Source organism: Saccoglossus kowalevskii, chromosome 18, assembly GCF_978046115.1.
Source record: "Saccoglossus kowalevskii chromosome 18, keSacKowa6.1, whole genome shotgun sequence".
NCBI classification, from domain to species: domain Eukaryota; kingdom Metazoa; phylum Hemichordata; class Enteropneusta; family Harrimaniidae; genus Saccoglossus; species Saccoglossus kowalevskii.
The window spans coordinates 23,177,661-23,200,789 of NC_140658.1; the positions used below are offsets into that span (position 1 = coordinate 23,177,661).

The 23,129-nt window shown below is 35.7% G+C and overlaps 1 protein-coding gene across 2 annotated transcripts; it reads right to left on the bottom strand.

Annotated features, from left to right (window-relative positions):
• Positions 1-1,715: 1,715 nt before the first annotated feature.
• On the bottom strand, positions 1,716-19,229 carry LOC100375796 (tyrosine-protein kinase STK-like). Of its 2 annotated transcripts, none has more exons than XM_085492845.1 (12): positions 19,109-19,229; positions 15,810-16,123; positions 15,345-15,444; positions 9,684-9,782; positions 9,057-9,124; positions 8,531-8,680; positions 7,652-7,798; positions 7,221-7,366; positions 6,819-6,938; positions 6,518-6,668; positions 6,191-6,322; positions 1,716-3,776 (listed from the first exon to the last, which is right to left on the bottom strand). In XM_085492845.1, the coding sequence occupies exons 2-12, from the start codon at positions 16,102-16,104 to the stop codon at positions 3,571-3,573; spliced, it is 1,614 nt and encodes a 537-aa protein (XP_085348971.1). In that variant the 5' UTR covers positions 16,105-16,123; positions 19,109-19,229; the 3' UTR covers positions 1,716-3,570. The 2 variants fall into 2 exon arrangements, with proteins under 2 accessions (XP_085348971.1, XP_006811442.1); XM_006811379.2 differs by having other exon boundaries at positions 9,021-9,124.
• Positions 19,230-23,129: the final 3,900 nt, after the last annotated feature.

Below are 23,129 nucleotides of genomic sequence, written 5' to 3' on the forward strand. Positions count from 1 at the left end.
CGGCGACTCGTGACTTCCGCATATCGTAGTGGTTTCCTTTTTATTCAGTATGCCAAATATAATGAAGTATGTGCTGGACTGAATCATTATAAAAAGTGTAACAATTCGATTAGACTCGACTATGTATTATCCTGTGTAAATGTGTCATAATAATTACGTTTACGTTATTTGTTGTGGTCCATTTGCCTAATTGATTTGTGCATTTCATTTCATTGATTTCATTAATCGGACTTTAAATTCGCGATATAAAGTAATCCGACAATGGTATAATTGATTGGTATTTATTAACTATTATATATAATGTGATCGCTTGGTTTAAACTTCCGACATAATTGCGCGGGTAGCTAGAATCAACATTAGGGTCTATATTCGTCGTGTATTATTTGCCATGGAAACGTCCTTCGAATATTTCTTGCATTTGGATGAAATATATTTCTTTGGAAAACAATTTTCTGAATTTACTTGGATATTTTCTAAGATTGACAATTCAAAAAACCTGAAAACAGATTTGGGTCCCCTAAATATTGATTACGTTATGAGCCTAGTTTTTCACTTTTTCCAAATTCAAAATGGCCGCAAGTATAACAGTTAAGACAAATCACAGACTCGTTTTCATCACTGAACAGGCAGGTAAGGGTAAGGGTAAGAGCGGAAGAATAACAGAAGAGGATGGAACAATATTTCAGCGGTAAATACGAGTCTCGTGGTTATCTCGCTTACAGCGAGATCTCGACGGCCACCTCTGAAATGTATTCCTGTTGTGAGAGTTTAGCCTTTTAGACAGTTTGCTATGACTTACAAAATACGTAGTTAGCTACACTAATTTTCAAGAAGACGTGGAGTTTATTTAAATACAAAATTTAAATGACAATCGATCATTTTTTGACTAAGGCAATCGAGTAGGGCCACGACTTCGTATTTTCATAAACTTCACTTTGTGTATGCTTACTTTTCTTTGTAAATAAATTTCATTTGCATTCTTAATTTTCTTTCAGATTTTAAATTCCACTTCACAGACCCGGTTGTCTCGGCACTCATCGATATGCTATTGGAGATTGTCTGACAAACAAGAATAACGTATTTGTCAATACACCGTTTCTCTCTGTCTGAGATTGTCAACGGGATTATGACTCAGACAAACACAAAGTAAATTCAGATGACAGGGCCCAGTAAAAATAGATTTAGCTATTTTATCAATGTTTCAGCCAAACGCGCCCCCAACGTCAATATTTTGGTTGACCCCTAATTTGGCTCCAGATGTGACATCCACAGAAAACATGGTGTGCACAGTTGTAATTAAAACAAAATTAAATCACTACAATGTTATTTCGAATACAGTTTAGAATATACACAACTATAAATTAAGTCCGCATTTAAGTTTGCTTTAACGTGTAGGTCAAGGTGGCAAAAATTGTAGGCTGTATCGATTTTAATAACCATTTCTATAGCATTATATCCATGTTAATTCACTATACTCAGTGTATTGGGAGAGACCCAATCTGAATGCGAGGACAAGACTGCACCGTGTAAACCTTAAGAAGAAAATTCATATCAAAATCGGGCTCTGGTCGAAAGTTTGTGCTGTGGCAATCTGTTCTTGTCTACCGTTGTGCGTGTCCTGGATGCTAATCCAATTACGCACCAGTGGACGGTACGAGGCCACAAGTGTGAGCAAAAGACAGCTAGTAAAGTATAAACTGAAATTCATATTCATATCATGTATGGAAAATTCTTATTGAAGATTTATTGTTGTGGAAAATATCCAGTGAAAAATAATATACAACACCATATATTGCTCTCTGAAATTTTATTGTCATATTATGAAAAAAGTGATATTTTAAAAATTAACTTTGATAAACATGATTGTTACATTTAAAAAAATAACTTACAAAGCGCAGCTTAAAGTTGATACATACAATATGAAGGAGAACAGAATTACAATTTCTTTCTGCGAACGAGGATATAAACATAGAGGGTGCACCTAAGTTCACGTGCTTTAAGAATTGAGTAAGTTAAAAAGAAGATGGAAGCGACGCCGATTCAGACATATATGATATGTCATACAGTTTCAGTTAAACTGTCAGTTATGGAAAAAAAGAGACACTTCTATATCCAAGTCTCGAATGCTTTCTTATGATTTTTCAAATAGCGTACGCAATTTGTGAACGACAATGACATCCAAATGCCGACCGGCAGCCATGAAAGTACAATGTAAATTATTTTGTGACACGAGTCGTCTCAAAAACAGGCCGTCATGATAACCAGAGTATACTGCATAATGTTAACAAATATACAAGTGATGTTTATACAAATAGTTCTATAAAAATAACATTAGATTTCTTCATATTGTGACCATATAGCATATACAAAGGTAGAACAACAGAGGACGCCATTGATTAGATAGCCATTGATTAGATAGCCATTGATTCACCAGTAGATAGCCAGAGTGCGTCCAGTAATGGCTACGATTTGGATAAGAGTCGACTTGATTCTCAGGCTGAAACAATAATGTGTCACCTACTGGCTAGCACTACATGGATAGACAGAGATAATCAGGCAAAACCAAGTTGCTTACAATGACGACACAGAACATCGCATTAAACAAGATCCTACTGTAAAATACTTTTTTTAGCTGAAATTAATTTTCGTTGAAAAGAATTTTTCCTGTTTTGTATGTATTTATTTTCACTGATTTTTTCCTTCAGCGAAAATTAATTCCAAGCGAAAATAATGTATTTTACAGTATTAGCCTTAATATGTGACAACAAACACAAAGCAGCACGAGACGATGATATAAATGTTTTGAGTTGTGAAAACAAATATATACAATAATAATAAAAAACCGAAAATATTACTCAGATCAGAAACTGTGTTAGAATTCTATACGTGAGTTCAGAACCCACCGTGACCCATACGACGATAACAATACGGATACTATGTTTTCGGTCATTGCACATAATACCCGTATGTTGACGTGTAAGTGATACGTGCTCTGCATTATTTGATCTTATTAAACTTAAACTTACAACACGTCTGTTACTGAATATTCATGTTGCCTGGGTTACAAAAACGATCGCTTGATAATTCCGATAAATAAGTAGACGAGGATATACATTTGTAATTATCAACATTTTGTCGTGTGTAAGGGGCCAACAATTTGAAATCGTCAGGGTGGCTTCAAAAGTGTGACCAAGGATTTTTTTCGCAGTTTATAATTTTCCCATTTTTATATGTTTTAGAATGTACCATAATTTTGTTCCTGAAACACCTTTCTTGAATTTTGTTTTCTCTCAGTGTCCAGCTTGCAATTTATTGGTTTAACAAAATTTACAGCCACCCCGCCCATGATTTTAAATGGGCGACACCTATGATTCGAAAATAATGTTTTGATATAAAATAGTATATACATCGATTAGCTGCACTCCACGCTGTGCTCTAATCATTCACATTGTAACGTCACTTTCCTCCACATTCACACACGCTGCATATTGGGTAATTCCGGATGTGACGTAATTGTAACGAACGAAGTCGCCCACTGTGCAAGTGTTATAGTTAAACACCATGGTCTGCTTATGTATAATCTTCCGAATACTGTTCTTGTGAAGAAATTGAAAATGCGTCTAAATAACTGAACATAAATTCAAATGTTGGTCTGTTGAAAGGTTCCTGCTCCCAGCATTTCAGCATCAGCTCGTAGAGGGCGTTCGAACATTCGTGGGGCTTTGCCATGCGTTCATTCCTGGCAAGAAAGTTAAGCGTCTCCTGCGTTCCCAGTGCTGCAAAGAAAAACAACGAAATTTCTGAACTGATTGACAAAAATGATATGTTAGTGATTGAAAGCATTAGCATCAGCTATAGTCGAAAGTAGTTTTCTAGACAGATAAACTAGCACACTGTGGACTACCTCAGGGTGATTCGGCACCTGGATCTACAGTAGACCAAAGTTCGAACCATCTTACTTTGTTTCAAATTTAAATGCTATCAAAATCTATATAGTCCAACTTGCATAAAAATCACAACAACACATAAATATTTCATTTAAAGTTAAACCATATGCAGTCAATTGAACCATGAACCGTAAACTGTAGTTATGACATTCGCGAGTTATGCGTGTTTAACGCGCGAGTTATGCGTGTTTAAGCGCGAGTTATGCGCGTTCAACGCGCGAGATATGCGTGTTTAACGCGCGAGTTATGCGTGTTTAACGCGCGAGTTATGTGTGTTTAACGCGCGAGTTATGCGTGTTTAACGCGCAAGTTATGCGTTTCTCACTCAGCAGCTGTATTTTTTTTAACGGAACAATCTATGAGCCTGACATCGTATCCTGTTTCGGAACATACTGAGCACAACTAGCATAAAGATTACGAAATTACGCCCTAAGATTTAAAACATAGTTGAACTCTGGTGACCTTGCCCTTTGTTATATAATATAATTCCCTTTATCATAGTTTGTTTCAATATAAATATGCATTGTCATAATTAATTTTGAATACAAACAAGTTTTGGGGTTGAACCAACAGTGGGGAATCAGTCTACTGAATGTCCTTAAAAGATGTAAATATCTTACAAAAACATTGGTGCCTTATTTGTTTAATTATTTTAAGGAACATAATTTCCAGCTTTATTGAAAGTAATTGATATATTTTAGAATAAAAACAAATGTCTCATTGCAAAAAAAAGTGCTGCATTTAGATGTGAATAGATTCATAAAACATGCAAGATAACAGAAAAAATTAGCTGGCTTTAGTTCAAGTATTTTGTACAGGTGTCTGTCAAAAATGAATGATTCACTGAGACAAATATGAACTGCCTCATTGTGTGACTACTGTATTATATGAAAAGTAAAAAAAAAACACCCTTTATGAATAGCTATCATGTTGCAAGCTCTGATTTGTATGCAAATCAACTTAAATAGTTGGTGTCCAGTGGAGGGAGAAGTCAACAGTACTGTTGCCTCCTGAGAAACTTCATCTTCAAACACTGCAATCTCTGAAGTGCGTTTTTAAACTAGTATTATAAAAACTCTATCATTCTGTTCTAATAGCTGAAACATATTCCTGTGAGTTTTCATTTGTCGAATGAACTGTTTGTCAAATACAGAATACATATATTTTAGAATAGTTTTCTTTTTAAAATGTGGATGAAATGTTTTGCTTTTAATGTATTTTTTATGTATTGTTTTTGATTTGATAACTTTTGACTAAACAGATTTTCTATTAGCTTCAGATCTTGATCAAAGTTTGGCACCCAGTTCATAGCAGTTCTTATTTTGATTTTCTGACATCTTGTTTTCTGTAAAGATTTTATTGGTAGGTTTGCAAATGTGTATCAGACTGTGCAAAATCTCCATGAGTTGGTTTTGAAACCCAGTATGGGATTCTGAGATACATTACCAAGGATATTATTACAAGATAAATCATTTGCTTCATTGAACACAGACAACAATGCATATTTCCACTGAGATCAGTGACCTTTGATGTGTATCACCAGTGATCAGTCAAGTAGAAACAGTCAAAATATTTTATCAGATTTTCTCAATTTTTGCATGATATTTTCATACAGGACATCTGTTGTTCAAACTCAGGGAAGACTTTATACTGATGAATAAGGTGACCAAGTTTGATAAAGTTTGGAATAGAATTAGTAAAGTTATTATGCACACAATAACAATTATTAATGACGATGACGACAACAACAACGACGACGACGACAACGCCGGACAAAATTTTTCCCTCAATATACCTTTCCCTTCCATCTTTGATGGTACGGGCAAGGTAAAAACTCAATCACAACCGATTCCACAGAACTGTTCGCTAATGTTCGACTATTTGCAAACAAATTATGACTCGGATATCTAGCGAATACCGCAATTACTGCAGTTTGTATATGGCACATCCTACTTCAGACGTCATAGGCTGCAAACAGAGTACATTCAATAATTCAAGCAGATATCTACCTAAACAAATTCAAACACAGATGGTGCTCATGCATGTCGAAATTTCTACAAGAAGAAACAAAGTTCAATATTACACAGTAAAAGTAAATATTGACTATGCGGTAAATAGAGAGACTATTCTAGGGACAAGAAACCAACAAGATGGCAGACTGACGACGTACCGAGACAGCATCTTCCGTAACTTAATCGTTACGGTGAAGTACAATTCAGCACGGAGAACTGAACGTGTCTTACCTGCATAAGGTACTCGTCCTTTAGTGATTATTTCAAACATCAATATTCCAAACGACCAGACGTCAGATTTAATGGTAAACCGCTGATAGTTAGCTGCTTCTGGCGCCGTCCATTTCACTGGAAACTTCGTGTCTTAAATATAAATAAATACAATTATTAATTACTAAATTAATAATTCAATTATGTTATTAGATGGTTGAATCAACCGACTACAAATTGTTCATAATTTACATACTGGGAAAAACATGATGGCGGATTAGATGACGTAGTCGGACATTGTATCACGTGATCGCATTGAAACACTCAAATGCATGCAATATACAATACCTCTTTGTGCAATGTATTCTCCGTTTATTAGTCGAGTCAGTCCAAAGTCGGCAACTTTACAGAGATTATTCTCTCCAACGAGAACATTCCTAGCAGCTAAGTCTCTATGAATATAATTATTGGCCTCCAGATATTGCATTCCTGATGCCACCTGGGATACATAATTGAACACTTGTTAATTGCAAGTTTAAAGAAACCGGGAAAGTCATTGCATTCAAAAGGTCAAATTATCAGTATGTACTATTCGAGAGTTACACGTTCAAATGCAGACATAAACATATGCTACATCTTCTAGGTTTACCTGTGCCATCATGTCTATGAGTTGTCCCTCAGTAAGCATCCGCTCCTCGTCACGCTCATTCCTAAGATATTCAAGTAAACTGCCATTGCTCATTAATTCTGTGACGATGTAAATAGGTTCCTGAAAAGAGACGATATAAGGTAAGTAAAAAATGGAGAAAAGAAGCGACGTGACGCAATATAGAAGACAGTATGATTTGAGATAAAAACGCCATGGTTAGAAAATTATAGAGTGACCTAGAAGCGATCAGATGTCAGAACAAAGAAAAGTAACGGTGTGACGTAAAAAAACGTCTAAAATGGAAAACCAGCAAAGCAAAAAAATAATAACTTAAATATATCTGATTATCTCTATATTTACTTTACTGTAAATACAAGTTATTTGGAATATTTGAAAACTTACTCTGTCTGAGCAGACTGCAAGAAGTTGTAGTAAATGATCGTGTCGCAGATTCTTCATTATCTCCGCTTCTTTTAAAAATTCCTGTGGGAACATAGATCCTGCCTTCATGCATTTAACAGCGACTGGCGTCCGCCGATTCCAGACTCCTACAACAGTTTGAAATGTAACATATAAAGTATAATAAACGCAGTATACTTTTGAAGAGTAAAACACAGAGGGCGCTCGTCTATTTATTACGACGGGCCTAACGTTACACACGATAAGATGCATTGCAATCGAGACGCTATATACGTTGTGTTGACACAAGGCGGAGTCGTAGTTGACACACATGAAATTGTGGAATATGATTCGTATAAGGATGTGTAATGTTATTAATAATAATATTATATTTCTTTCATTCATTCATCAATAGTCAATGCATGGGCACATACCTTTGAATACCTCCCCGAACTGGCCATCACCGATACGTTTTTGTAGTTGTATCGACTCTCTTGGTGTCTCCCACGTGATGCCAGGCACCATTGGTGTCATTTTGGCACAAGGCTCGACTAGCCTGGTCGGCAGACCGTGTGGTGCATCTAAAGAGGGAATGAAAGTACGGTATAAAATATGTATAAGACTGGTGATAATGTCGTCATTTCACGTCCCCGTAAGGTACAACTTACTATATAACCGTATTTTGTTTCTCTGAGGCATGTTTTTACATTTTTATCTTTAGTGTCTAAATTTACACCACTTGATGAGGGAAGAACGCTGCAAAAAAATCTTTTATGAAATTGTAGAACTTTTTCGATGTATTTTTAAAGTTATTGTTCATACTTGAGTCGAGTTTTAAATAGCGGCTTTCACTCATATTTCAAAATAAATGCAGTGCCAAAATACCGAGAATAATTTTTGTAATTTACTAGTACATCTAATTTATAATTATGAAAATTATCATTCGTTATCAAATATTTGTAATGTATTTTTGAATTTTATTGTCAAAATCAGTTTTGTGTTCATTTTTGTCTTTAAAAAAATCTAGAGAATGGAAGATGCCATAGATGCCCAAAAGAAATGACAGTTTTGTGTAGTGACCGTATATTTGTTGGATCTGAATATTTATAGTAAATCTAACAAATTTAAATTATATTTCAAGGAAGTTGAATTGTGAAAAATATTACGATTGGTTTTCATTGTCGTCAATTGTTACATACATGTGTGAGTTATATTTTAGTTATAATCATACTATGACGTCATACAAAGACAGACGCTCAATATATAATGTAGACCACGGTTACTAAAACCGTGTGTGGACCAAGGATACTCACCTTTGTAATAAAAAACTAGATCTTGTAAAGACGCAAATGTCATTTTCGGAGAAATGTAAAATCCCCCTTTGTCTAAAGCTCGTATTTTAAAATGTTTAACGACTTTGCCGGTACTGAGATCATGGTCCAGTAGGGACAGCGTATAGCAACCTAGCGACAACGACACAAAGAAAACACAAATTGTAAATTACAAGTAATAACCAGTATACCTAATTAATTAATTAATTAATGGATGAATGAATGAATGAATGAATTAATGAATACATAAATAAATAAATAAATAAATAAATAAATAAATAAATAAATAAATAAATAAATAAATAAATAAATAAATAAATAAATAAATAAATAAATAAATAAATAAATAAATAAATAAATAAATAAATAAATAAATAAATAAATAAATAAATAAATAAATAAATAAATAAATAAATGAATAAATAAATAAATTAATTAATTAATTAATTAATAAATTAATTTATTTATTTACCGGGAAATCTTTCACTTTCTCTGATTAGGAATGCACCTCTTTCACTAAAGCGTGACATGAGCCCTCTTTCAGCTTCCCGTCTGTTAATGTCGCCAAAAAACCACCTAAAACAAACAATAATAGCAAATAAGAACTAAATGAATACACATAGGATCAAGTGTTGAATGTGGGGGATATGCGCACTGAACTATGGGAACAAATCATATGAATTTAATATTGATGTTTGATACTCCATGTCGATGACCAAATTGCATTAGTGATACATCAGAAACTAAACATGCTGTCCTTCAATTACACTGAACATTGTCACTAATACGCAGTATAAAACACTTTCGCTATGATCATCGGTAGAATATCAGTACACTTATACTTAAAATAACACATGTTCAAGTTCGCTGCACTGGCAGCTACTCTGTTGTTAACCCCGTTAGTGCCAAAATCAACTTTTCACAAAATAAATAAATTTTGAACAAAATTTGTAGCCAGTGAGACATTATGGTCTAAAATTAACTAAGAAATGATAGAAAAGTACATAAAAATCAGAAAAATGTGACGCCAACATTTTGGCGGGGAAAATGATAGCGTTTAATAAAAAGTAGTGTCTACATTTGGGATTTGTACATATAATTTGAAGTTACTCAGTAACAGGTCAATAAAACTCACTTCTGTGACTTCATGTTAACTTCCTCCTCGACATAGTTACTAGGAATATAGCCTTCTCTGCTCGTTGACAATAATGTTGCTATCCACCATGGACCTTGGCTGTAGAGAAACCAAACACAGGCAAATTAAATTTGATTTGTATAATCATAGGAATTATGAACAATATGTACTGCTGTTATCGGTGGCAGTCTTTAATATATAATCTTTTGAATTAGTAAAGACAACGTTTTCTTTGGGCAAGCATGGACAAACATTTGCGCATGCGTCAGATGGCCATAGCATGTCATTGTTTACAAACAAACGTCTACCCATGAGCCTTTGCGTTTTTAGCGTGTGTTGTTATCGTCACTTGCGACTCAATTCCCGCGCCTGCGCAGGCGACGACCCTCCCACTTTAAATAACACACGTGCATTCAAAATTGCTGTGGCGTTGACATCATTTTCTAGCATTAGGCGTTGTAAAGATCTGCGCACTTTTTCCGCATTTGGTTTCACATGATGAATAAATCTCTATGATAAACTCGTGACTGCTGCTAACAGGAAGTAAACCACAGAAAAGTGTGTAAATCAAAGTAAAAAAATGTACTGCATGCACGCCCCGAACCCATTCACACGCACAGTCAGCTGGCGCACATCTGATATAATAAAATAAATGCGATATTTACTATATGGGGGCCGCCATCTTGAATGACGCATAAAACTAAATAAGAGACAAGTTGTGAAACGCGTTTTTCAGATTCCTACAAATCAGGACAAAAATACCAATCTTTCACAAAAATAAGGTCCGTTGGGGTTATAATAAGCCAACCGATAAGAAAATTCGGCCGAATTCGTCGTTTTTGTGTGGAAAAATCCCTTGCATACGAACACCTAATTACGCGAAGAACGTAGAACACTAAGCCGGGGTATTTGAAACCGAAATTGTCATCTAAGCGTTAGGCCGTCGCTGATTGGCTGCTGTGCTGGAATGCCAATTTTTAGGATGCAAGGGATTTTTCCACACAAAAACGACGAATTCGGCCGAATTCTGTTATCGGTTGGCTTAATATAACCCCAACGGACCGTATTTTTGTGAAAGATTGGTATTTTTGTCCTGATTTGTAGGAATCTGAAAAACGCGTTTCACAACTTGTCTCTTATTTAGTTTTATGCGTCATTCAAGATGGCGGCCCCCATATAGTAAATATCGTATTTATTGTATTATCACGTGTGCGCCAGCTGACTGTGTTCACACGTATGCCACATAGCTACACGGCCTGGCTGTCACAGGGCCATCCCCTGTGTATTCTGCGCTATTTCGGAACATTCTATGGTTGTATGCGCCTGAAGTTCTTGGTTGAATCAACCCAATCGGAGAAGTTTAGTGTCTGTACATATCCCAAATACATGATGTATAGTATGCGATGTAGTTTGTGTTAAGACGAGGTATCTTGACTCAATCGCGTCCCATAATTAGAAAGATTAACAATAAAAAAAAATGCTAGTACCCGGGATCCAATCGTCAAAGTCACGTGACACGACATGGATACCGGCACAGATCTAGAAGCAGTACCTACACACGAATTGGTGACGTCATAAAATACATGACCTTCAATCGGGGTCGTTTCCTCGGTATATACGAATTGGTATATACAAATTACAATAAAGATACTTAAGACATTACACATAAGGTAAAACAAATCACGTGACAATATAATGATAATAACGGTAATAAATCCTAGCTTAACAGTTGAACAGAACGCTCATATAGTCAGTCGGGTGACGCCGAGGGTCACGAACTGTGTTAATAAAACAAAATTAGCTTGAAAAGACAGTGGGTTCGAGTCCCGCTCAGAGCTACCGTAAAAACGTAAATCAAATAAACTGAAATCTCTCAAACCGTAAACAAGTAAACAAAGAACGTCGCAAAAAAATAATAAACCTCACAAAACTCCACCATACAAAACTGAATGAATAAATAATAAAATAACTAACGTCTTAAACTGGACGACGCGCAATTTGTTCAACAGTTTCCAGATTGTGACAAGAGATGAGCAAGACCCAAGTCAAGGTAAGTTTTGTTAAAGTGTCGATGGCGTTCCCTATATTAGGAAAACAATTCAGGCAACAGACGAATATCTTCTGTGGTGTTGTGGAATTTATACTGTGTCTGCGGAATTGTTGATTGAGGGTTCGAAGCCAGCAGTTAACATTTTGTTAGAAAGTTTCACAATTAAATCAAATATCCAATGATGCCAGTATATTTATTTCATTATTTTAACAACTTGCAATGGTGGAAGTTGGTCAAATACGAGTTCTTACACCTAAATAAGTATCAAATATTTGTCGACACATTTATTCTCTCAACCTTGTAGAGGTGGAAATTAATTAAACAACATGTATTTACTCACAAATATAATGGTCAATATTTGTCCATACATTCATTCTGTCAATTTAAGAACTTGTAATTGTTGGAATTAATCAAATGAGAGTTGTCTACACCAAAATAAGTTTCAAATACTTGTCCATACATTTATTCTCTCAATTTAACAACTTGTAATGGTGTAAAATTATTAAATGAGAGTTGTCTACACCAAAATAAGTCTAAAATATTTGTCCACACATTTATTCTCACAATTTAACAATTTGTAATTTGTGGAAGTAAATTAAATGCGACTTTTCTACACCAAAATAAGTCTCAAATATTTGTCCACACATTTAGTCTCTCAATTTAACAACTTGTAATTGTGTAAAATAATTAAACGAGAGCTGTCTACACCAAAATAAGTCTAAAATATTTGTCCGCACATTTATTCTCTCAATTTAACAACTTGTAATTGTGGGAATTAATCAAACGAGAGCTGTCTACACCAAAATAAGTCTAAAATATTTGTCCGCACACTTATTCTCTCAATTTAACAACTTGTAATGGTGTAAAATAATTAAACGAGAGTTGTCTACACCAAAATAAGTCTAAAATATTTGTCCATACATTTATTCTCTCAATTTAACAACTTGTATGGTGTAAAATAATTAAACGAGAGCTGTCTACACCAAAATAGGTCTAAAATATTTGTCCGCACATTTATTCTCTCAATTTAACAACATGTAATTGTGGGAATTAATCAAACGAGAGATGTCTACACAAAAATAAGTCTAAAATATTTGTCCGCACAATTATTCTTTCAATTTAACAACCTGTAATTGTGGGAATTAATCAAACGTGAGTTGTTTACATCAAACTAAGTATTTAATATTTGTTGAGACATTTATTCTCTCAATTTAACAACTTGTAATGGTGTAAAATAATTAAACGCGACTTGTTTAATCAGTTGACATCAATGCAACTTACCCGCAGACAGTGCACAACAGAGTATCATTATTAAGCAATTATAAACAGGAACGTGTCTTGGCATTAGGGTTAGGGTCGGGTCAGGTATGGGCAACGCAAATGGCAAACACCCAATTGGCAAGATGTACACTAACGGGTTATGGCATGCATATAGTTTACACAAGTAAAAACACAAAATTGGCAATTTTTTGGACAATTGTAACTCAATAATAGAAATATGTTGTATTTCTATATATATATATACACACACTATATAGTCTTATCAAATACAAACACATCCAGTCAATCCATTGTGGTCTTGTGGGTCAGTTCTCTACATAGTGATCAGGAGGACCTGGGTTCAATTCCCTTGCCTGCCCATCTTTTTCTCGCAAACACCATTTGGCAATAAAGCTAAATATGACAACAAATTATTTAATTTGCATGACTACCCACATAGCTACATAACACAACAATACTACCCTACAAGCCAGTCGAAGAACGAACACAGTTGACAGCTGTAGTATCACGTGCAACAACAGATACGAAGATACGAGGAGCATGGCTGCTCTCCAAATGGGTCCCTTCTTTTGTATTGACCCCCTAAGGATTGCTAATCCCCCTTTCTAACTCTACCCCCAAAAATAATATATCGCCCCTTTTAAAATGTATTGACCCACAAATTAATGAATATTCATGAGCACAGAAACTGCTACGTCATGAATAAATTAGCATAATTTAAAAAAAATTGCATAAAGTGTAGGTACTCCTTCTGGAGCTCTGCCTGGATACCTTCACGTCATTCCGGAACAGCTGTACCACAATTTGTTTCATTATATTTGCTGTATTGATCCTTGTGACCTCTGACCCCAAATCAGGCCATGATGCAACGCAATGAATGCAGGTAACCAATTCATCATTTGTCAGTGTTTTTATCCGCATTTTCAACCCCAGATTCGTATGATAAGCACGAGTTGGGAGTTCACCGTAGCACTCTACACGCGCCAGACTAAAACTTAGCGTGATGGCCCGAGTGCGGGGGTAGCTACCGTTTAGCGAAATAGAAATATAGTGGCTACTATTTGACAAACTGATAAGACCCATTACTGTATACGGCAGTGATATTTAGGGTGATGAAAGCTGAGGATCTCCATCTTTCATTTTGTTGGTTCATTCTTGGTCTCTACAAATTCACACCAAAAATGGCTGTTTATGATGGTGAGCTAGGAAGGTACCCCATTGACTGTTTTATCAAGAACAACATCAACCGGGTAACAAACTTTGATAATGACACATTAGTAAATACAGGTAAAATATTAGTAAATAAGAAAAAGTAAATGGTTTACAAGTGTAGAAACCCTCATGTAAGACATTGATGTTGTTTAGACCAGCGCCTAACAAATTCCGTCAAATGTACAACTCGCGATATCATGTGTGCGACATGAAATATGACTCCGGTCAGCTAGCTACAAACATGGAAATTCTTAATACTAGAACAAACAATCCATTTCAATACATAACTCATTCAATTTTATTTAATTTTAATATTTAATTTTAATATATTTACTGCTGGACTAGATCCAATGAGTATAGTAACCAGTGACCCATAAATAACGTTCACATCGGACTCCAGGGCGGGACAAACACAGCGGGTCAAAGTGAACCGAATGATACACGGAAGTAAATACAAAAACTATAGCAATAAAATCACTTTAATGATTGCCCAGCCTACCAAGGTTACAGTAATACTCGGGGCATTTTCCGAAATGATGTGTCTCGAACGTTGCTGTATCACTGGGTGTGATGCGTATTATTGTAGTACAAGAGTCATTATTTTGGGAGATAATATGGAATATTCAATTGACTCATTCTTGTTTTGCTAAATTCCGATCGAACGCATATGAGTGACGTAATTAATCAAATTATTAATATTATTAAAATTTGATGTTAAGTTCGATTTTTACGCACTGTGTGTTTAACACGTGCGCATATTCCACCGCATTATAGCGGTCACAATATAGGGTGTCGAAATAAGTGTAATAATATTAGATTTATTACTGATCAACAGCAAGTTCACTGTCAATATATGTATTTGAGAAAAACACAAATAATATGCACAAAATAGAATTTTAGCAGCGTTTTTTATGTGCCACAGAGAAAACCTATCAATCAAATAAGAATAGAATTTCTCCATTTCATTAACTGTGCAATGTGCGTGTTTGTTTCTAACCTCCCAAACCTCAGATCAAATCCCTGGCCTAAGAAAACTACAAATCATTTGATTCACATCGCCAAATCAGTAACCCGTTAAATACTCTGTGGGCATGCGCAGTTTATAGTTTTTAACTCACCCTTTATCGCGAACTCTGAACCTGTCTCCTTTCTTGAAAGTCAGATCTTCGTCATTTAACGCAGTATATGAGAATACAGCTACATATATATTCTGGTCACCTGTGTGTGTGTCAATATAAATTTGATTAATATGACGAAGGTAAACACTGGCAAGCCTACAAGGTTCCGGCTTGTCCTGGTCATAATAAAACGTGGGCAATATTAAAATAATTTTTAAAAATGCTTTGATGATGAAAAAAAACAACGAACGGTTTATCGTAAAAATGACGCTCGTTCGATAAATACGTGAAGCACATGCGCATTGAATTCATTGTACGTACACACCAGTTCAGTGTATCATGGGTAACAAAAGTTTGAATTCTCGAGTAGTGTCTTCCACATAATTGCCATTTATGAAATATTAGTATTTATGTAGTCGTTGCATTATTTGAGTCAACCCTTCATGAGGTAGATACAGGGCTTACCTTGCTGTGCACCTGGATGTAGTGCCTGGTCTCGGCTTGCTGAGACACCATGAGCCGGTATGACAGGCACATGTGGGGTTGGCATCGGTGGTCTAACATTTGGCTGTTTGTGAAACTGTGTTGGTTGTGGATACGAGTTAGTTGTTGGTTGGCTTGTCCCCGCGGGCGGCAGAGTGAAAAATGCCGGCGATGTATTGGCGTGATGAAGCTGAGGTGGGATAGCAGAAGGACGAAGATCCGGGGCCGAGTGCCGTTTCTTTTTATTCCGCTTCTGTTTGCTACTTGAACCGCCCATGTTCAGTGTTTTTTGGAGCCTGTGACGAAAACAACATGCACAAAATTGTATTACAATGATTCTCAAAGCAAAACACGGAAATCCACACACGATAATGACTTCGCCTATTATTACAACCCGAATAATATGGGCGCGTGATTCTTTCAATGGTTATGCCTGGATCCACGTCAGTTCTTTGTCAGCGTATGCGTTATTTATATTAGGCTGTCGGTAAAATGACTTGGATCATGATAGGCAAATTGATGAGCGCTGTTTTGGGTCAAAAAGATTAAGCTCGATTTATCCGTAAAATTCTTGATGGCACTTTGAATTTAGCGGAAATTTGCTTCAATTTGTCTGTTCCAGAAATTTAAGTTGGGCTATTTGATATTACACGCATGCACATACCATTATGATGTACTATGTTTTATGTCCATCCCATTTTACTACTAGTATAGCCAGATTCATGGCTATAAAGGTGTAAATGATAGTAAAAGTATCTCTCTTGTCATATTGTCTGATAGAAAACAGGCCCGTAGAATCAAATTCAAGGCACAGATCTAAGTATGAGACCGAGCACAGGTTTCTATCCTCGGGGGCGGAGCTACGTCACAGACCTTCTACGTTGCTAAGACGCGCACCACTGTACCACGTATTTCTATGGGCTCTGTGCGCGCTGCTGTGGAACGCCGGTGGAGCCGGTGAAAACTCGAGAAAACAACACAAACTCAACTTTGAAGTAATCCTGAACAACCAAATTCATATATGTTACACACGTAGGGCTAATCTTGTTACACTGTTCAGGGGACTCTCATCAACCATCGCAAAGTACCGTTTTCTGCGAGTTTTTGGTCTTTGTTTTCAAGTTCACCGCGAGGGTTGCCAGGCGTTGGTAAATGCCCGGATGTCCGCCCCCGAGGATAGTCTCTGGATGATATCATTCCAATATATTCACTAAATTTGGGATTGTTGATGAAAAGAAGAACATAAACAATATACTTTGTTGAAAAATATATCCCCCAAATCGACAAATATGCTGTCAATAAAATACTCTAGCAAGCTGATCATGTCATCTTTAGTGTAAGAAAGTTTTTCATAAGTCGTGTTATTAACTTAGCCAACTTTTATTGCATAAAATTATTGTTTCACCTTTCCAACCATCGTGTCTACTGTGACCATGATATTAGAACAGGGGACACTCTACGTCACGTGACCCTCTCGCTCTCAGCGAGATCTCGGCGGTCATCATTGCATCTATGGCGCATTCATGACCGTCGGTAATAAAACACTTAAACCATCCAAGTAAAACTAACACGATTATTAGTATTGGCGTTTGTCGATATCAAGATATCAACGTATGTCAGTAGCTCGGCCCCAAAACTGTACTCCTTGCGGCTGCAATTGCTTAGATTCAACCATGGAGACAAAAGACTGTACGACTTTTTACCTCCATGATTCAACCAAATCGTGAAGCAACACTACATTTGGAATAACACTACATTTGTCATCTCAAAAATCACTAAATTTAATTTGATATTCAAAGAGGCGGGGTTACTGCAATTTTTCATTTTGTGTGGAAATATTTTTGTTTTATTTATAATAATGCAACTCATTTTCTGACGTCTAAAAATATAATCAGACCACAACCGCAACTGATACAGACCGTTGCCTCAAGAGCTATTAACAAAACATCCGCGAACTGTCAAAAAACATACATTTAGAAAACATACTCGAGATAATATAACGGCGTTGCCATGGTAACTAAGGTCCAACTCATTGAAACAATTGTATTCAAATAGTTGACATTCCGATGCTAACTAATCTGAGTGTTGAATGAAAACATCTTGGGCTATAGCGCAGAAATATGTTAAACCCCGTTTCATGTATTTATACACAGACGGATGGAAGCCATATAGCGATTATGCTGTCAGAGTGCGATATTAATTCAACTATGACAATCTTTAAGTTCAAGTATCACTGAAAATTGTCCTCGTACCAATGTGTGTGTTACCTTACGCTATATATTTACTATCAGCTTGTAACTATAAACCACGACGAAATAAACAGTCAAAATAAACATTTGACATGGCGACAACTATCATCCTTGAGTTAAAAGGAAACGAAGTGGTTGTTCCTCCTGTGGTTTATAGTTCCATGCTATCAGTATGTGCGTTTATTTCACTCCCTAGCTGCCCTCTTAAAACCAGAGTCCACACGATTCCAAACGCTCTACAGATATACCAAATAGAACTGGGATCTTTAAATTGTCATTGACCTTGATGCTTTGTTGTATATATTTATTTAATAGGACCCCCCCCCCATCGCCTATATTAAAGTGTTAATTTATTACTGTAGGCCTAGTAGTTCACTGTGTGATGGTATTAATTAATACATGGAGGTAGAAAAGAGACCTCCATGATTAATACAAGGGAGATTTCACTTGTCATTGCCGATTATAATGATTATGTATAATCAGAGTTTATCCGTATCACACAACATGATGACATTAAAATGGTTGCGGGTGGCGACACCTGTTTGCCCCAACACGCCATTACCATCCGACCCGATCTTATCCTGGTCAGTTTTTGATGCGATGCAAATCAATGAAATATACATTAAAGTTCAGCGACACTTATACGTATACACGGAATTAGTCTGGTACGAGTTATATACGCAATGTATTATGATCACCCTAGGGCGCGGTGAAATTCCGATAAATCGACCGATTTCCGGCACCCGAAAACGGCAACCATCTGTAATATATGGCAATATGTCGACAAAAATTAGATATACTAGGTGACTGCTTTTTTACAAGACCTTATTCTGTTTTGTGTGAGTTTTCTGTATTTTTCTCAAAATCTCTTCCGCCTTTGCTAGTTATAAACACGGGTATGATGGGCACCATCTTGGATCAGAGGTCACGGAACTGTGAAAATGCTACACTGTAAACGTAACGGATCGTTTAAGTGCCAGCAACGACAGACTAAGTTAACCCGATGGTAAAACAGAACATGCGAATACTTACCAGGTTCCAGAAAAGCTGGCACGATCTTTATAAAAACTGCTAAAATGGTTCCAAATAAAACACGTCCTATTTAAAGCGTTCGCTGGTTCACTGTAGACTCAGTGGTAATAATGGCGGTATGTGATTTGCATTTCCATTGTTGTCTGATTACCATTGTCTGTATTACACAGCACGTAGCTGGGTATACGCAGCCTGAGAAGGGACTTCCCCGTCGATGTAAATGCCATTCAAATGCAAATCGACAGATTGCTCTCTGGTCTTTTGAATGGGCTCTACTTCCTCTTAATTAGCGAGGAGCTGTTTGGAAATTCCAATTGTACGTACTAGTAATTCCATGGGCGGATACAGGATTTTTTTTATGGGCGGGGGCGGGAGGGTCCAAACTGTAAAATGAAATATATATCGCCAGACTAAGTTAATGATTGTTTATATTATACAAAAACAAATTGAATAAATTTTTCAACGGGGGGGGGGTCTAGACCCCCAAGGACCCCCCCCCCCCGATCCGCCACTGAATTCTCTATAAATAATATCGGTAATTACAGGGCATGTTCATTACACTTTTTTCACGTTTGTGAAGTTTGTAGCGTAATGTTGTTTATGATCACGGTAACTATAAAATAATTAGGTTATTGAACGTTTACTCATAATCTGATAATTATCAAAGTTTTAAATTGTCATTAGACGGATTGGTCCGTCTATGGTTTTCATGGAATTAGAATGAACGAATAATCAAGAGATAATTGTTGACAGATTTGATTATCCGATCAATTGATATTATATCGATATACTAGACAGAGTGTCATTGGGTTAGAACTTAGATTGACTATAGACAGATTGGTATCGGGGTCCAAGGTATAATTCGTGGATAATTATTGACAGATACATCGATATTAGACAGCAAATTAGACGAACACAACGATAAAGACTTTCCGTTTATAACATTGTGAAATTCTGAGCCTTCGTTACATATATATTTTTTGAAAAACAACCTGAAAACAACAAGCAAAATCAGTAATATATTTAGAATATTTCATAGAAAAATGTATTCTATATGTACACCAATAATAATTTTTCTAATTACCGATTAGACGTGAATATTAAAAAAAAATTGATGTATTCTCGATGTTTATGCATTTCATTTGACTTGAATTATGACTGAAAGCAACTGAATGGAATTACAAAATATGTAGCATATTTTACAACCCATGTATGAATAATAAATATGATTTTAATTGGTAAAAATACTGCATTTTCCTCCATAAAAACGAAATAATTTCACAATTTCGAATGTTTTTATCGTAGTGTTGACGTGAGTTGGATTTCTTTTAGTCTTGATTTATTCAGTTTTATGTTCAAAAATTATCTGATAATTAACGATAATGAAAAATGCAATAATTCTCCTTCGTTTGACTTAAAAATAGTTAGCTTTCCGGGCGATTGAAGTATGTAGGTACGGTATACTCGTCAGGAGTCGACTAATACTGATAATTTAATACATGCACTTTGATTTTTTTGGCGTTCATAACGTGCCACTGGATTTAATCTTTTTATTTTTAGCAAGCTCATTTGGAACAGAGTTCTTTTTATTGGGGGGGGGGGAATTATTATGATGGGGTCTCTTTTTGAAGAAAGTGTCTGGAAACGGATCTACAATTTCAGCATTCATGACTCAAATTATAAATACCACTTATAATAAACGGTTGTCCATATAGTAATTATTAATTCGGATTTGAAACGGCTTGTGCTCATATCCCATGTCACGGTCAGAATAGAACGATTTTCTTAGAAGGAGCACATTTGTTATGTGAATGGGGTATACTTTTGCACATTCTCAAGATAGGGGCCAGCCACATATCATTTTGCTTTGTTAATTACCAATCTGAATAAAATCTGGTGTAGTATAGGGCTTTAGTTATTTTGGCTATAAACTTTTTTTAATTTTATTTGTTATTACTTTTGTTATCAATGCCTTTTTTATTTTAGTATTTTACTTTGATTTGATACTAATCAAAATGAAATAAAATAAATATACAAAAAAAAAAAGCCAAAACGAGGATCTTATTTTAATCAGATTGGTGAATTACATTAAGTAGTGTTTGTACATTTGAGACGACATTTTCTTTCGAAGTTTTATTGTAATGATGATATTTTTTTCTAGTGGAAGCTCCAAGTCTCGAACTTCTTCTCTTCAGATCAGCTAAGCCATGGTACAGTCTACAGTCACTAAACTAACCGTGCTAAGAACGTGGCTATATATGAAAAAAGGTGTCGTGTATATTAGGTTCATCCACACAAAGAAGTTATGTAGCAATGGTCACGTGACGCCAGGCAATACTGTGGAATACTTTATTTTCGCTTGGAACCAAAATTCGCTATTTTTGCTAGAAGAATGTTTCAATGAAAATAAAATCCAGCGTTTATACCTTTTTTCCTATATTTTACATTCAACTCGTCAAAAATCAGTGAAAAAAAATTACATACAAAACACCCAAAAAGTCTATTCAGCGAAAATTAATTCCAGCTAAAATAAAGTACAGTATACTTAGTATACATTATTATATCGATTTTTCAAACTGATTCAAACTGCGTAGTCAGGCTGAATGAAAATCTTCGCTGAAACAAGTAATGTCTGTCGACGATGAGCTACTGACACAACGAAGAAGCCATAGGATAAAAACGGTTTTAATATAGCGCTTCACTCGACCATATATGACATACAAATGAGACTGGAAAGAATGTCAAATACGGCCTTGTACGGCATTGTGCGCTTTATAAGTCAAGGCCCTGTTATCTATAGAAAAAACATCCCAGAGGTAGGGATTCTAAAAAATAACACAGTTTGTTCGAGGAGCTACAAACAATATGTGGTAATTTGTGTGTTAGAGCTAAAAAGAGATTTACCTTATACAGTAATTAACTTGACCGGCCGCTTGTAAGTGCGCCCTCCAGTGTTTATAGGAAATACTTCGGTTCGTTTGCCACATATTATTTTGCATATATGTACGTTCACATTTATTCATGTTTGAAACGATATCCTGTTTACACTGTTTTTTTTTCAGAACTTCGTCTTTGAAATGGTTACAACTACGTTATACGGGATGGAACACGGGGTTATCAAACAAATAATTGACGAGTTTCGAGTTATAACGCTACCAGTCGGTTTCCGTGCGAGAAAAGAAGGTTGATATCTGGCTCCCGGAATTGATTCGTTGGTTTCCGGCTCCTGACGTTCTGGTGAGCTATCAAACGTGTCCGTGGGGAAGTCACGCCACCACGAAATTGGTAACACCAGAGCACGCAAGTTTCTAAGGTAACGGAGGGGCTCGAAACTCGTAAATTGCATGTGAATGGCGATATTTAGGTGTGGATATGTGAAATATTTACTCTTTATAAGTAAAAAAAATAGTTGAAGTGCATGTGGTAAGAACTTCTAGCGTGCACTTTATCTATGCCGTCCCAGAGATTTAAAATTATGCAAAACACATCATTACCAGTTTGTTTTAATTTTTTGAAAAACTCATTTAGTACCATCCGATCAAATATAAAAGTATTCAGGTTTTTCCAAAAATATATTAGTAAGTAAAAAAATAAACCTGTTCTTCTCGTGACCTTGATGCACCAGCATGTGTTTCAAGAAATTGATTATGAACGCCAAATAAATGATGTTATCCGAAATATACCCATGTATTATTATTTTTTAAATCAAGACATAAGAGGTATACATTACCATACGGATATTAAATAAACAGCACACACATATTGATTACTGTAATAATTATGATTCGGTTTAAAATATGTTTCAATGGTTAATTTATAGTGGTTGTTGATTAATTAATGCTCCTACAATATCAGTAAAATTTTCATAATAATTTCGGTTGAAAACGATTATTAAAATATCAGAAAATTTGTCATTTTACAGCATTGGTGGGTCTAATTATAACATTATCGGTTAAAAGTATTACATCATAGACAGTCGCCGAACTGTCTTGAACCAAACTTTGTTCGGAATGTGAGTGAT

Excerpts from the sequence above, each read along its gene's own strand:
- LOC100375796 (XM_006811379.2), bottom strand. The coding sequence starts at position 16,104 with ATGGGCGGTTCAAGTAGCAAACAGAAGCGGAATAAAAAGAAACGGCAC. Across the intron at positions 6,939-7,220 it reads TTGCAGTCTGCTCAGACAGA|GAACCTATTTACATCGTCAC; the intron begins GTAAGTTTTCAA and ends GTCTCTTTTCAG. Across the intron at positions 3,777-6,190 it reads AGGACGAGTACCTTATGCAG|CACTGGGAACGCAGGAGACG; the intron begins GTAAGACACGTT and ends TTTTCTTTGCAG.